The following is a 17,275-nucleotide window of genomic DNA, read 5'->3' on the forward strand; positions in this document are numbered from 1 at the left end:
AATTCACCATCATAGTCCTTCTTTCGCATGATGTAAACTAACTCCACCATTTCCTGGAACCGCATATTAGTGGCTTTATATCTTCTTTTCCTTGATCGGGACGTCCCTGCCTCTGTCCCTTCACTTGTGGCATGAGAGCATCGTGCCCGCTCGTGTGACATCGCCATCTTTCCTTTCCCACAGAGATTATGGGCGTGGAAAAGATGAATTCTTACGCCATGGGCGGAGAAGAGGGCGGCGTTTAATACATACGCGGAGTGTAGAGAATGCAAACAACGTGTTTACGTCGGTTACGCGGAGAATCTTCGAGCGCATCCAGAACATACACAGTTAACGCCATATTTCCTAAACTCATTGATTAGGGGCCTCGCAAAGGTGACGAGGGCGGGGTTTCATAAATACGCGGAGTGTTTAAAAGGTTTACGCCGTGATTACGCATCTTACGCGGTAATTAGGCGAGCGTGAGAAACGAGGAGCGAGAGACAGGAAGGTAAGGAAATTAAAAATGTGATCAGCAGAGGCCTTGAAAATGTAGACACATGGGATGGGGGTTTGGGCTGTTGGTTGCACCCTTTTTAAGCTATTCTGTCTATGGGGTACCACAATGTTATTTTGGTATCCAAATGCTTTTGGACACCTCACAAAATAGAGATGTGAACAATGCTGTACCTCATTGACAAGTTTTTGAATGGTGTATTCAGATCAGGCAAAGTATTGTTCAAGTGTTGGTTGTACAGAGGTCATTAGGAAGTGTCTTTTATGTCATCCATTGTCAGGGGCATGAGATTTACACATGAAAGAGTGCCTAGATGAAAACTGTCATTTGTAAGCATTGTTTAATTTTATATATTTAAAATATTTACTGCAATGTGAACAATGGCTCTGCATCTAGCAAATCAATGTTTGGTACAAGCAATGCGGCCGAGCTGCCAATCATTGTTTAAACAAGAGAGACTGTGTTTGTAATTAGATATAGGTAATAAATTTGAAGACACATATTAGATCAAGGTCAACGCTGATCCTTTGGAATATTTATTTTTCTGTGGTTTATGTTTTTGTAATCTAGACTCAAAAAGAAATATAATTTGGGAAAAATTACAATGGACCTCCTACAAAGCAAGGAATCTATAGAGGCCTTACTTCAAAAATACCAGGACACGCCCATCCTGTGGAATTCAAAGCACTCTTTATATTGCAATAAAGAGGTACGAGCGGCAGCACTAGAAGAGCTAGCAAATTATATGCAAACTTGGGTGCCAGGATGCACTGCCAACATGGTGAAGGATAAACTTGCCAACCTCAGAAGCACATACAGGAGAGCATACAAAGCTAATAAAAGCCAAAAATCGGGAGCAGCAGCAAGACAAGCAAAGGAACCCAAACTGTGGTATTATAAACAGATGGCTTTTTTGCGGGACGAAATGGAAGGCAGGAAAACGATGTCCAGTCTTTCTTCCAACCTTTCCTCCATGCTACCTTCCAGCGGACATTCCCCAGATGACCACAGCCCTGCAGAGTCGGAGGAAGAGGGCCTGGCTGACAGAGATGCAGATCTGCCACCCTTCGATGAGGAGGTATAGTAGTTTCCTCTATATTTATGGCGTAAATAATTCTTGGTGGATTAATGATTAGATATTGTAAAAAAAAAACCAAGCTGGGAAAAAGCAAACAAAAAGGTGTACAGACAAATAGGTGTCAGGGATGACAACTGCAGGGGTCAGAAGTAGAGTGTATTCAAGTAATAATGAACAGAAAATACTAAACGAAAAACATGAAAATGAGTGTGGTTTTATTTAGCGAAATTGTAAAAAAATTCCTTTTTTTTCCACACAGGAAGAAGAGATCAGCCAGGAGGTGGCAGATCCTCAGGTGTCTGTCAGCCAGGAGGAGGCCGGGGTCAGTGGCAGCCAGGAGGAGGCCGGGGTCAGTGGCAGCCAGGAGGAGGCCGGGGTCAGTGGCAGCCAGGAGGAGGCTGGGCCCAGTGGCCTGCAGCAGGTCCACCCGGCCAGGAGAACCACCACCAGCCAGTCTTCTCCCCCCCAGGTGAGGCCATCAGGCCGAAGGAGGCAGTTGAGGCCTGTGGAGGAGGCAAGCCTCCGCATGATCCAGGAGGCAAGCGCCATCATGAGGGCCCCCCTCAACCCCACAGAGGCCTTCAGTGCCTCATTGGCCCATGATTTAAATGAAGGGGAGGAGGACCAGAGAAGACTGGCAAAGGCCCTGATGAACCAGGTCCTTTGGTGGATGCAGAGGGGCCTGCTGACCCCAGACACTGGGCTATGTGATCCAGCCCGGCTTGCGGAACACCATCCTCCTGCTGCCACATCAACCCCACCTGCAAGACCCCGTGTTCGATCCGCTGGAAGGCTGCCTGGAGGGAAGGCTGGAAAGAGGAGGAAACGTTGATTTTCTGCCTTCCATTTCCTTCCACATAAAGGACATCTTGTTTGTACTACCACAGTTTGGGTTCCTTTGTTTGTGTGCTGCTGCTTCATATTTTTGTGTTTGGCTCCTGAGGCTTGGAAGTTTATCCTTCACCATGTTGGAAATGCAAGTTTGCATATAGTTTGCTATCTATTCTAGTGCTGCCGTTCTTTTTATTTTTTGTGATGACATTTGCCTGAATAAAAGGCCTTTTGCTTTCATTTGAAAACATGCCTATTGTTTGATATACTGTGGGGATTATTAGGCAGCAAACCTTTAATAAATATACAATGGGTAATTTACAAAGGACACACTCCTTGGGGGGGGGGGGGGGACATTTGGTGTGCCAACATGGTTTAATATTCTCTAATGAAACACCAAAAAAAAAAATTAATTTAAAAAAACATGTAAAAAAAAAATTGTTTAAATGGTGACATAACTAGAAACAAAAAAAAAATAAAAAAAATGCACATTCCTTTACAAAAATGACTACTCTAAATTATGGAGGACCACCAACCAAAACACACGTCTGGCATAGAAAACATTATTAAAGGATTACATCACAAGCAAGAAATGTGACATTTCAGTATGGGACAACTCTATTGAAATTGCATCAGCAAGAGAACGGGGTTATTCTAGCAAGAGAAGAATTAAGAAAACGAGGCTTTAAAATGTGGTTTAGTGCGCCTTTTTAAGACATTGTTCTCTTGCTAGAATAAAAGGTTTCTAATGACGAATGTGCCATATCCCAAAGAAACGCGAGTTTTACCTGAACGAGCGCTCCCGTCTCCTCATTTGGACTGAGCATGCGCGGGGTTTTTGTACGCTGCTTTTGTGTACAGACGACCGAACATGTCTGACGGACACGATTCCAGCAGACTGTTTTAAAGCAAGACCAGGAAACAGTTGTTCGTTGGAAAACGGTCTGGCCGACGATTGTTTGCTGGAATTCTGTACGTTACTGCCTACACACGAACGAACATGTCCGCTGAAACTGGTCCGCGGACCAGTTTCAGCAGACATGTTTGGTCGTGAGTACGAGGCCGAAGAGTCATCAGAAGAAAACCTCTTCTACGTCCTCACCACAAAAATCAGCGTTTGAACTTTGCAAATGAACATATAGACAAGCCTGATGCATTTTGGAAACAAGTTCTGTGGACCGATGAAGTTAAAATAGAACTTTTTGGCGAGAACATTTCACGAGTAGAAGGAAAATGGATTCAATAAAATTTCAGCAAATTTTGGATGGTAACTTGATGCCATCTGTGAAAAAGCTGAAGTTAACCACTTAAGGACCAGCCCATGTACATATACGTCCACAATATGGCACGTACAGGCACATGGGCGTATGGGTACGTCCTCCCCTATTAGCGGGTGGGGGGTCCGATCGGGACCCCCCCCGCTACATGCGGAGGTCGGGTCCGCTCGGGGAGCGATCCGGGACCACGGCGCGGCTATTTGTTTATAGCCGCTCCGTCGCGATCGCTCCCCGGAGCTGAAGAACGAGGAGAGCCGTGTGTAAACACGGCTTCCCCGTCCTTCACTATGGCGGCGCATCGATCGCGTCATTCCCTTTATAGGGAAGACACGATCGATGACGTCATTCCTACAGCCACACCCCCAAACAGTTGTAAACACATACACAGTGATCCCTAACTCCTACAGCGCCGCCTGTGGTTAACTCCCAAACTGCAACTGTCATTTTCACAATAAAGAATGCAATTTAAATGCATTTTTTGCTGTGAAAATGACAATGGTCCCAAAAATGTGTCAAAATTGTCCGAAGTGTCCGCCATAATGTCGCAGTCACGAAAAAAATTGCTGATCGCCGCCATTAGTAGTAAAAAAATAAAAAAAAATAAAAATGCAATAAAACTATCCCCTATTTTGTAAACACTATAAATTTTGCGCAAACCAATCGATAAACGCTTATTGCGATTTTTTTTACTAAAAATAGGTAGAAGAATACGTATCGGCCTAAACTGAGGAAAAAAAATGTTTTTATATATGTTTTTGGGGGATATTTATTACAGCAAAAAGTAAAAAATATTGCTTTTTTTTCAAAATTGTTGCTCTATTTTTGTTTATAGCGCAAAAACTAAAAACCGCAGATGTGATCAAATACCACCAAAAGAAAGCTCTATTTGTGGGGAAAAAAGGACGCCAATTTTGTTTGGGAGCCACGTCGCACGACCGCGCAATTGTCTGTTAAAGCGACGCAGTCCCGAACTGTAAAAACCCCTTGGGTCTTTAGGCTGCATATTGGTCCGGGGCTTAAGTGGTTAAAGAGAGGAGGGCTTCTACAAATGGATAATGATCCTAAACACACCTCAAAATCCACGGGGGATTACATCAAGAGGCGTAAACTGAAGGTTTTGCCACGGCCTTCACAATCTCCTGACCTCAACATAATTGAAAATCTATGGATAGACCTTAAAAGAGCAGTGCGTGACAGACAGCCCAGAAATCTCAAAGAACTGGAAGACTTTTGTAAGAAGGAATGGGCAAAGATACCTCAAACAAGAACTGAAAGACTCTGTTTGCTGGCTACAAAAAGCGTTTACAAGCTGTGATACTTGCCAAAGGGGGCAGTACAAGATATTAACTCTGCAGAGTGCCCAAACTTTTGCAGATGCCATTTTTTTGTTTTCTGTAATTTTGAAAGTGTAAATGATGGAAATAAAATCTAAACTTTTTTTGACATGTCATAAGAATGTCTAATCTGTAATTTGATGCCTTTTGGAGATTTTTCCATCTTTCCTTGGCTTTGTTATGCACATTAATACAAATTTTTACCTGGGGTGCCTAAACTTTCGATCCCCACAGTATTCCTTACACTAAATTCTGCTATGATCACTAACATCCAGTCAAAATCCAGAAAAGTAACCACATGACTTCAGAAAAGGAGTGGGGGTGGGAATTAAAAAAGAATGCCTGTCTCCAGGCTAGTGCATGAGATATGTAAATAACCTGATGTTGCAACTGTGATGAGGTGACCTCAGACACACACACTGCAATTCTGCCCAGCTCTCACTAGATACATCTAACCTAAATCAGATCACTTGTCTGTCTATATTCTGCTTTCTGTTCTGTGTTTTCACTGCAATATACATGCACTGAACTGTGGATCACACCTCATGATGAGAAACATCCAGTCAAAACACAGTAAATGCAGCCAATCCTGGGAGAGCTGGAAGGGAGAGGAGGGGTGGGGCGAGGGATTTGAATTGTGAACTTTTTACACAGGATGTGCCTCTGTCTCAGGCTAGTGCTTGAGATATGTAAATAACCTGTCACTCACAGCAAGGGGGCGGAACGGACTTAGGTTTTTCTCTGTAAGTCCGTTTTATTTCACTGAACAATAAAAGAGGATTGCCCAGAGCTGGATTAACTCTGTGTGGCAAGACTGGGCACAGATGATAGAAAATCTTATACCCTACATTGTGACATCAAAATAATGATATTTTCTTCGGGTTTACATCCACTTTAAAGGCAGAAAGTTTGAGTAGTACACAGTAGAGTAAGTTTAAAAGGCAGTGACGCCACTTTAATCAATACATAGCATAAACAAACGGGCAACCAAAGCCCTACATTGGTAAAAAACAGAACATACATATACATGAAATATATACATTGCACAATAAGAGATTGCAATCAAACCCAGTTGGTAAAGGTATTCCCATAAGTTGCCAGAGTCATGCTGTGGTCAGTACAGAGGGTAACACCCAACATGTTTCGGAAACGTTACTGTATATTTATTCTTCAGGGGAGTTTCAATTCTGGGTGACTGCCTTTTAAACTTGCTCTACTGTGTACTACTCAAACTTTCTGCCTTTAACCACTTAACATCCGCCCGCCGTCAAATGACGGCGGGCGGAATGCTCTATTGTTCCGACAGGACGTCATATGACGTCCTGTCTTTTAAAGCCTCTAGGGCTATTCCTAGTAAAAAAAAAATAAAGAAAAATCATTATGTCCCCTATTTTGTAGGCAATATAACTTTTGCGCAAACCAGGTTATTGCATTTTTTTTTTTTTTACCAAAAATATGTAGAAGAATACGTATCGGCCTAAATTGACAAAAAAATATATATTTTTTAAAAAAATGGGATATTTATTATAGCAAAAAATATTGTGTTTTTTTTTCAAAATGTATGCTCTTTTTTTGTTTATAGCCCACAAAATCAAAACCACACAGGCTATCAAATACCACCAAAAGAAAGCTCTATTTGTGGGGAAAAAAAGGACGTCAATTTTGTTTGGGAGCCACGTCGCATGACCGCGCAATTGTCAGTTAAAGCGACGCAGTGCCGGAAGCTAAAATCTCGTCTGGGCAGGAAGGGGGTGTATGTGCACAGTAGGCAAGTGGTTAAAGTCCAAGGGCATTATTCCAGTTGCACATATTTTCTATATATATTAAGATGTTGGCAGTTCCCTACACCCTTCCCAGAAATATATATCTCTAACTATTTACAAATTAGGTGACTTCTGAAGGCAATTGGTTCCACTAGATTTTAGTTAGGAGTATCAGAGATAAGGGGGCTGAATACAAATGCACGCCACACTTTTCAGATAGTTATTTGTAAAAAAAAATGAAAACCATTCATCATTTTCCTTCCACTTCACTTATGTGCCACTTTGTTGGCATATCACATAAAGTCACATGACAAAATTATGAAAATTTAAGGGGTATGAATACTTTTTCAAGGCACTCTATGTTGTTGTTTTTGCCCAGGCATACACTTTAACCACTCGAGGATCATTCGAGGATCATTCACAAGCTACTTTCACACTGAGGCCTCGTACACACGACCGAGTTTCTCTGCAAAAACCAGCAAGAAACTTGCTGTTTTTTTTTGCCGAGGAAACCGGTCGTGTGTACATTTTTCGATGAGGAAACTGTCGAGAAACTCAACCAGCCAAAAAGAGAGCATGTTGTCTTTTTCCACGACGGGAATGGAGAAAATTGGCTTGTCGAGTTTCTCGACAGCCTAACAAGGAACTCGACAAGCAAAACGATGTGTTTCGCCCGTCGAGTTCCTCGGTCGTGTGTACGAGGCCTGAGGCTTTTTTCAGGTGCTAAAGGGCTAAAAATAGCACCTGTAAAGCACCTGGGAACAACACTTTCCCTGCCAGCCCAGTGTGAAAGCCGGAGTGCTTTCACACTGGCACGGTGCGCTTGCAGGATGGGAAAACAAGTCCTGCAAGCAGCATCTTTGGGGTGTTGCGGGAGTGGTGAATACACCACTCCTAAAACGCCCCGGCTATTGATATCAATGGCCAGTTCTGCTGAAGCACCCGCAAAGCCCCAGTGTGAAAGTGCCCTTAAAGCGGGAGTTCACCCTTTTTTTTTTTTTTTACATTTAGATTGATGCTCATTTTGTTAAGAGGAATCGGGTATGGTCTTCGGGACTTCGGGACTGGGCGTTCATATTTGATTGACAGGCTTCCGACAGGCTTCCGACGGTCGCATACATCGCGTCACGAGTAGCCGAAAGAAGCCGAACGTCGGTGTGGCTCTATACGGCGCCTGCACACCGACGTTCGGCTACTGTCGGAAAATCGTGACACGATGTATGCCTCCGTCGGAAGCCTGTCAATCAAATAGGAACGCCCAGTCCCGCAGCCCATACCTGGAAGCGGCGGAGAAGATGCATCTCTAAAACGGTAAGTACTGCTTCGATTGTAAAATAAACACCCAATTCCCCTTGACAAAACGAGCCTCAATCTAATGTTAAAAAAAAAGTTTTTTGGGTGAACCTCCACTTTAAGGGACTTTATTTTTTCTTCCTGGGTGCATATATACACCCCAGGATCTTCTATTTGCAGTCCCACCAAGATCAGTCAAAGTAATCATATGTAAGAAATAGTTGCTTACACATCTCATTCATTGTAGCACAGAACCACTTTCCATCGCTGTTAAAATGTTGCAGTCTGTTCCAGCTGATCTGACACAATTTACTATGTCACTGCCCTGGAGGTAACATGCAACAGTTGAGGAACAGCTGCTTTCATCAGGGCCTTGTCACACAGGTCCACATTTTAGCTAAGTGGTAAGGTACACTTTGCCATCCTAAAGGGAGTTAAACAAGGACAGATTTGTCAGTGCAGCCATTAAGGGGTTATAAAGTAATTCAATTTATTGGCTTGGATGTGCCCTCCTGCGCGCCCTTGTGTATGATTCAAAGGGCATCTGTGCATACAAATATATGCAATGCAGAGGGCAAAGCATAAATAAGACCTATCCAAGGGTAATACATATAAATAGCAACCCTTCATGATATGAATAGGGATAGAAGAACCTACAAGAACTGTAATATATTTAATACAAATTATAATACCATATGATAGTATTATTGCTATGGTAAAGGCTAATGTGAATTACCTTAGAAAATGAATTAATTTCTAGAAGCCAGGTCTAATTAAAAACCAGAATACTCTTTTGGAATATGGAACAGCTGAAATCATTAAGGGCCCTTTTACACAATTGCAATGTGGTAACACACTAAAGTAACACACTATAGAGTGTAACGGTGCACTGTGTAACACATTTTGTTATATGTCCAATTTTTTGGATATTGTGGTGCATTGTCAGGCCATTATTTTTTTTTTTTTTCAAAAGTTTTTATTTATAAACAGAGGAGCCGGTCCGGACCGGACCACAACATATACAGATAGTCCAACGTAGTCAGCAAAATCAACATATAATCAAAGGAAGACAGACAGCAAAACATAAGGCGTTCCGGTGGTACATTTGGCATCTTTCAGTAGCGAGTCTCAGTAGGGTTCACGCCCTCCAAAGATGGCAGCGGGAACCCCCACTCGAAAGCCACTGCGACTCCCCTTCACAACATTCGGTGTAGTCCTGACAGATCATTACTGTCTATTTCAATTAGTGAAAGAAACAGGGTAGTTTTTTGGGACTTTGAGTGAGACAGTGGCTATAGGCGGCCAGTGTCTCCATCCCTAGTAGTTGTATATAATGGTGAGTGAGAGGGACAATATGGAGGGATAAGGAAAGAATATGTAACAATATGTAATAGCAAGGTAACTGAGGGACTATGAATGAGACAGCGGCGTGGCGAATGAGCACGCAGCGTGGCGTTGGTTTGGATCTGCGGCGCTTCTCCTGGCTCTTACAAATGCATCCCTGCGGAATACCTGGAACGTTAAGGGTTACAACCCATTCTACACCCCAACTACGTCTACCGTTTGTGGGTTCCTTTCCTACCAAAGGTCCAGCTACCAGCGTCTTCGGCCATGGTGCCGCCGTAGTACCATTACCTCAGCTCCCCCCGGGGATCAGTTTTCCCACAGTACTCCTAGATGCCAACACTGTTGGCTACTATCCATCCAATGATGAACCTACCCGTAGATACACCCAGGTCATACTCGCTCCTGATGAGTGGAAGTTTATCCACGAAACGCGTCGAGCTGTATACAAGCTTTGTACCGATGTTGTGTCACAATAACCATTTAACACCATATGTGGTTTACCCCTGAGAATTATGAATCAGTGAATTCCTACCCCGACAATTATTATCATGTTAATCATGCTTCTAGACATCTACTGTATGTCTTTATATGTTTTTTTTGTCCCATTATGTACTATTACTTGGGTATAGCAATGCATATCATGTTTCATCATAGGTACAATCAGGTTTTATGCTATTTATTATATGATTTACCAATCATGCCTGTTAATATGTGTATAGTATCTATTGTTAGAAATGCTAACTGCTTGTTATGCTCTTATGTAGTCAATACATTTTAATTCACCAACTGATTCATTTTTTCCATTGGTGTGTTTCATCTAAAGTCCCGCCATCCCTATTTCCCCGCCTTTCCCATTTCCCCTCCCTTCCCCCTCTGTCCCTTTCCCAGGTACCTTACTTACCAGTATTAGGGCTAGAGACGGTGGCTTATTTCACTAGCCGCTGTCTCATTCATAGTCCCTCAGTTACCTTGCTATTACATATTGTTACATATTCTTTCCTTATCCCTCCATATTGTCCCTCTCCCTCACCATTATATATTCCAATTAGTGGGCGTGTCCGCCTGAGTTTAAGTGTGGAATAAGAATTAAGGTCCGGGAGGCCCAGCCCTCTCACCTATTTTCCATGTTTTCCTCAAGGGAGTGGAGTAGAAAATCAATAGGGGTAGCGGAGAGAAGAAGAGGGAAGTAAAGAGGGGAGAAGAGAGGTTGGGAGGGGGGGGGGGGTGGCTGCACAGGCAAGGGTGTCCCCAGGCGCCCCTAAATGGCGTAATTTGCGCAATGGGTTATTCAGGAGTCAGGCCATTATTTTGAATGGGCTGCTTTAAAACAACACACATTAAAGCACACCATAATGCACATTGAAACAGGTGTGTTTATGCACTGCAAAAACATAAATGGGCCCTAAATATAGGCACTTTATCACTTCTATAGTGCGCAAATTTCAGCACACTTTTTTCTAGAAAATTACTAAGAATCCCCAAACATTTTATATTTATATATATATATATATATATATATATTTATTTAGCAGAGACCCAAGGGAAAAAAATGGCGGTCATTGCAACTTTTTTTGCCACACTGTATTTGCGTAAATTGCGCAGCAATTTTTCAAACACTTTTTTTTTGTGGGGAAAAAAAACACTTTCCTGAATAAGAAAAAACAAAACAGTAAAGTTAGCCTAATGTTTTTATATAATGTGACAGATGATGTTACGCCGAGTAAATAGATACCTAACATTTCACGCTTTAAAATTGCACACACTCGTGGAATGATGCCAAACTTCGGTACTTAAAAATCTCCATAGGCAACACTTTAAAAATATTTACAGGTTACATGTTTAGAGTTACAGAGGAGGTCTTGGGCTAGAATTATTGTTCTCACTCTAACTTTTGCGGTGATACATAATTTTTCATTTTTTTTCTTTTTTTTAACTGTCACCATCGAATTTATTATTATTTTCAGCATTTCAAAAAATTCCAAACATTATCTTGAAACATATACAATGCAATTCATCAGTTCCCCTCCTCTCCCCTCCAATAGCAAAATAGACCTTTAAAAAAATGTTTTGATCACTTTTATTTCTATTACAAGGAATGTAAACATCCCTGTAATAGGAATAGTGCGTGGCAGGTCATTTTTTAGGGAGAGATGTGGGGTCTATAAGACCCTACATTTCTCCTCTAGGCTGGAAAGCCTGAGATCCCCCCCAAAACAATAAACAACCTCAGGCTTTCCAGCCGAGTCCCCATTGTTTATTTCCACTGGCCCCGGACGTGACGTCATGACGTTGTGCCTGGCCCTCCGGGAGTCATAGGGACTGCCAGGGACCATTTGTCCCTCAGAAATCTCTATGACTAACTTCCGCCGGTAGTGGATTCCTTCTCTGGTTCACAGATTGTATTGGCGAGCCGGAAGAAGCACCGGAGAGCAGCGGGAGGGGGGGGGGACGTCCCCTCATGCTTTCTATAAGAACAATCAAGCTGCCATGATTGTTCTTAAGGTGAAGGGAATCGCTGACTGAAAAAAAATATATCTAAATGATGCCTGTAGCTGCAGGCATCATTCAGACATCATCACTCATATGACGGCCTGCGATATGGAAGTGGTTAAATTGTGTGACTTACCCTGCCATGGAAGAACAGCCAAGAAGCAAATCTATATAACATATTTTTTAATGTATAAAGAAGTATATGTATCAGTCAAAGCTGAACTCCAAGCAAACAGCTAAATACATACATTGGCCCAGATTCACAAAGCACTTACGCCAACGTATCTCGAGATATGCCGCGTAAGTCTATCTATGCGCCGTCGTATCTGTGCGCTGTGCCCACAATCTGAGATACGCCTAAAAATAGGCTATACAGAAAAAAAGGAGATGCATATCTTCCAGAGCTTGCTTCTGCTTCAGGATTGCTGCCGCTAGTGCCTTTGGACTATTATTGGATATTTTTTTTTCTTCCTTTGTTCCTCCTTCTTTCTGACATGGACCTTACGATACGCTATTTATCCTAATTGCTGATCATGCTCTTTTAATCATGCGCCATCAACCAATTTGCCTAAAAATAGGCTTCCTACGACCGACGTAACTTTCCTACGCCGTCGTATCGTGGGCGCATATTTACGCTGGGCGCATTTTCCGCTCCCATTGATTTTCTATGCACATATGCAAATAAGGGAGATACGCCGATTCACGAACGTAGTTGCGCCCGGCGCATAATATACGCGGTTTGCGTGAGTCGTACATCCGGCGTAAAGTTATTCCCCATATAGGAGGCGCAACTCATGCAAAGGAATTGACCAGGGAACACAAGCCGTCGTATCTTTTGTCGTTTACGTTGTACGTGAATATGACTAGGCGTATCTTACATTCACGTCGTAGGCAGTGATTCGACGTATCTTAGGCAGTTGGGATGCGCCCACGGGACGGCGCATGCGCCGTTCAGTTTAAGTACTTCTATGGCGCTTGGCCCATCATTTGCATGGGGTCACGCCTCATTAGCATGGCTCACGCCCACTTCCACCTACGCTGGCTTACGCCGAGGAAACCCAGCGTATCTTTAACAGCAAGTGGGAGCAAGTTCTTTTTTTAATCCAGTGCTTGCCTCTGTGCGCTGCGCCGGCGTAGCGTAAAAGAGATACGCTACGGCGGCATAAATATGCGCCGATGTATGTGAATCCGGGCCTATATATACAATTTATTTGGACACAGGCACAATTTTTGTTTTTTTCAATTATTTACCAAAATATATTCAAGCTATAGTTATATAATGGATATGGACTGAACGTGCACACTCTAAGGTTTAATTTGAGGGTTTGTACATCCAAATCGGAGGCAGGGTTTAGGAATTGCAGCTCTTAACATTAGCCACCCCCCTATTTCAATGGACCAAAAGTATTTGGATAATTTAATCAAAAGCTGTTTTATGGCCAGGTGTGTTATTTGCATTTGGAATCTATTTCTGTGAATCTACATCATTCGTTCAAAGGAGCTGTCCATGCAAGTAAAACAGGCCATATATATATATATACACACACACTGTTTTCGCTACCAAAGCATTTGCATTTCTATACATCCAATCCAGGGATTTCCATAGCTCTGCCAAAGGGCACAGCCTTGTCTGGCTGGGCAGGAGACCTGATATACTTTACATGTCTTTTCCCTCCCCCAGTCTGTAACTGGACAGAGAAGAGAGAAGCAGTAGAATAACTATCAGCATGTTCATTGCACTGGAGAGCAACGTATTTTATTAATGTCAAATTTGTGTCTTTTGTATCTGCCTAAAGTCCAGCTTTAATAACAATATAATAGACATACATTGGGCACATTATTTGTCTTTGTGGTAAAACACATCAAAGAAAAAAACATCACACAAGATCAGAACTATCTCTCAAGGGTGGGGTATCTCACAACCCTCAAGGTTTGGTCATCTTTGCCTTGTCACTTCTTGTGTAACACCTATCCCTGTTTCCTACATTCTGCAGCCGTTACTGGCGGCGATGGAACCGGTTTTGTCGAAGGAAGTGCCGGGCAGCGGTGAAGTCTAACGTCTTCTATTGGCTGGTGATTTTTCTGGTTTTCCTGAACACGCTGACCATTGCTTCCGAGCACTACAACCAACCTGACTGGCTCACCGAAGTACAAGGTATGTAACAGCACCAAGCCAAGATCAATTATTGACCCTTTCACACAATGTAACACATAAAGGGAGCCTCATTTACACCAGCTGGAAAACATAGTGATGTTTCCAGAACAATCAATCAGATACTTTTATTTTTAATTATGCTTTCGAAAAGGAAGATTTCATCGGATTGGCTATATTTTCTATCGGAAGGCGTACAGAAGTATATAACTTAAAGTAAAAGTGAAGCCAATTACTAAAATCTTATCTAAGCGGAACTAAAGTCTTATTTTGAAAAACTGCAAGCAGACAGGCTCTTTATTGCAGAAAATGCATGCAATATCTCTTCTGCAATAAAATAAATCTATCTGCCTACCTGCAGTTCTATTTAGAATGTTTACTGAGCTGGGCAGATGCAGCTCAGTTTACATTCCAGCACAGCTCCTGTGCAGACCAAACTGGTTATTTACGTGCTGATCAAGCTGTACAATTTACATGCAGACCAAGCTGCCCAGCAACAGTTAGGCCGCGTACACACAGTCGGACAAAACCGATGAGAATGGACCGAGGTTCAGTTTCATCGGTCCAAACCGACCGTGTGTATAGCCCATTGGTCTATTGTCCTTCGGTCCAAAATTTTAAAACATGCTTTAAAATGGAACTGATGGACCGCTGCCCGATCGGTCCAAACCGATGGTTAGTACAGAAAGCATTTGTTCAAAACCCGCGCATGCTCAGAATCAAGTCGACGCATGCTTGAAAGCCTTGAACTTTGTTTTATTCAGCACGTTGTGTGTTTGACGTCACCGTGTTCTGACCCGATCGGTTTTTGGAACAATGGTGTGTACGCACATCAGACCATCATGCCACTTCAGCGGTGAACCGATGGAAATGGCCCGTCGGACCATTCTCATCGGTTTGGAACGACCGTGTGTACGCGGCCTAACAGTCATAGGTGCTGGATTAAATAACCCTGCTGGGGGTGCTTACAATGGTCAGCATTTATTTCTATAGTTCAAACCTTTTTTTTCTAAAGGAAAAAAAACCTGTTGCTTGAAATTGTCAGTTAAACTTGAGATTTAATTTGTTTATCTCCATACTTGCCCGTTTAAAACTACATGGTTTTTCTAAGACTACCCTGTCTAGAGGGTGACAACACTGCTGTGAAATTTCACTGTAGAACGAACAGTGTTGTCACGCTTTTACGCAGCGTGGGATAATAATGGTTCTACTGGCAGGAAAAACAGGTCATAAAACTATGTTACTGGAGGACTCAGAAAAACCAAAACTACTGTGTTAAAGTGTAAGGCCTCGTACACACGGCCGAGGAACTCGACGTGCCAAACACATCGAGTTCCTCGGCCAGTTCAGCCCTGAAGCCGCCGAGGAGCTTGGCGGGACGAGAGCTCCCATAGAACAACGAGGAAATAGAGAACATGTTCTCCATTTCCTCGTCGAGCTCCTCGTCGGCTTCCTCGGCCGAAAGTGTACACACGACCAGTTTCCTCGGCAGAATTCAGCCAGAAACTCGGTCGGAAGCTGAATTCTGCCGAGGAAACTGGTCGTGTGTACGGGGCCTTAGTCCAGGCAAAAACTCTAAATCTGCTCTCTACCACATTCTAATGCCCTGTACACACCATCACTTTATGTGATGAAAAAAAACGACACTTTCTGTGAAGTAAAAAATGACGTTTTTGAAACTTCAATTTTCAAAGACGAAGTTGCCTACACACCATCGTTTTCTCACAATGATCTTGCAAAGTGAGGTTACGTTCCACCACGTTTTACCATTGAAGCTCGCTTCATAAGTAGCTTCTGGGCATGCGTGGATGAAAAAACGTCTTAGAAAACGACGTTTTTTGCTACACACGGTCAATTTCTGTGAAGTAAAAAGTGCACTTTTGAAAAACGACACATAAAATTGAAGCATGCTTAAATTTTTTTTGGTCGTTTTTTACAAGACATAAAACGACGTTTTCCCCCACACACAGTCAATTAAAGTGACGTTTTTAAAAACGTCATTTTTTTTCATCACATAAAGTGATGGTGTGTACGCGGCATAAGCCTAATCCATTTAACCGTGTAAAGCAAAAATAGCTGTACTTACCTATTCTGCAGCCATTCGGGTCCAGTCTCCAGCAGGGTAAGCTGTGTGCAGGAGAGGACCGAAAACTTCTGTGAAATGCCTGGGAACTGATTTCACCCATGGACTTACTATGGGGCTTCCGTTGTCGGCTTCCTCTCCTGCACCCGTCTCCACACTGAAGCCTCCGCTGACAGCTGATGCTGGGACTGGATCAGCTGCAGAACAGGTAAGTATAGTGATTTTTTACAGGGTTAGATAGATTAGGTTTAGAATGTGGCAGAGAGCAGGTTTAGCATTAGTTAGGTTTTGCCTGAACTTCCACTTTAATGCTACTGACATACTACAATATATACTGTATGTCATGTTTTTTTGTTTTTTTTTTCCATTTTAAGGCTGCGTAAGTGAGTCTGTTACTGCAAATCACTGACTTCCCTGATCTGATTGTAACTTCATTTGTAACAACAGTTCTTTTTTTTTTTTTCTTTTCTTTTTTTTTTCTTTTAGAAAAATGATTTCTAGCCCTAGTTAGGTTTTTGATAATGGTAATTAGTTCCTTTCTCCTTTGTGATGAGTTATTAGTGTAATAAAGAACAAAATATGTTCACTTGTTAATGGAATACGCTAGTAATGTTTTGAAACATTTTATCTTGCATGTTTCAGATACAGCAAACAAGGTCCTCCTGGCACTCTTCACCGCCGAGATGCTCCTGAAGATGTACAGTTTGGGGCTCCAGGCATACTTTGTCTCCCTATTCAACCGATTCGACTGCTTCATCGTCTGTGGGGGGATTCTGGAAACCATATTGGTAGAGACCAAAATCATGTCCCCTCTGGGCATCTCTGTCCTACGCTGCGTACGTCTTCTCAGGATATTCAAGATTACCAGGTACCCCCTCCACCACATCCGTGACTGGGAGTTGTATGGCTGTGATATGCAGAGAGACCACAGCTTTCATAAAGAGGGCCCTCCTCTGCAGCATGCTGGCAGAGCACAGGCTTTTCTGGTCAGGCTGTGGTTGTTTTCTACAAAACAAACTGTAAGACTTTTGCACAGCTTTTGTACTGATGCACCTGAAATGTATTTACATGATTTAAACTGAAATTTCAATTGGGTTTTAAAGCTGAACTCCAGCCAAAAAGCAGTGACTT

The 17,275-nt window shown here is 42.6% G+C and overlaps 1 protein-coding gene across 4 annotated transcripts in view; it reads left to right on the forward strand.

Moving 5' to 3' along the window:
* Nucleotides 1-17,275, forward strand: part of CACNA1C (calcium voltage-gated channel subunit alpha1 C) — a 535,824-nt gene that overhangs the window by 359,224 nt on the left and 159,325 nt on the right. For all 4 annotated transcript variants that reach the window (XM_040345319.1, XM_040345321.1, XM_040345318.1 and 1 more), the window contains exons 12-13: nt 13,904-14,064; nt 16,787-17,012. In XM_040345319.1, coding sequence (XP_040201253.1) covers nt 13,904-14,064; nt 16,787-17,012 — 387 coding nt within the window. The remainder of the gene's footprint in view (nt 1-13,903; nt 14,065-16,786; nt 17,013-17,275) is intronic.

The sequence above is a fragment of the Rana temporaria genome, chromosome 3 (assembly GCF_905171775.1).
Source record: "Rana temporaria chromosome 3, aRanTem1.1, whole genome shotgun sequence".
NCBI lineage: Eukaryota > Metazoa > Chordata > Amphibia > Anura > Ranidae > Rana > Rana temporaria.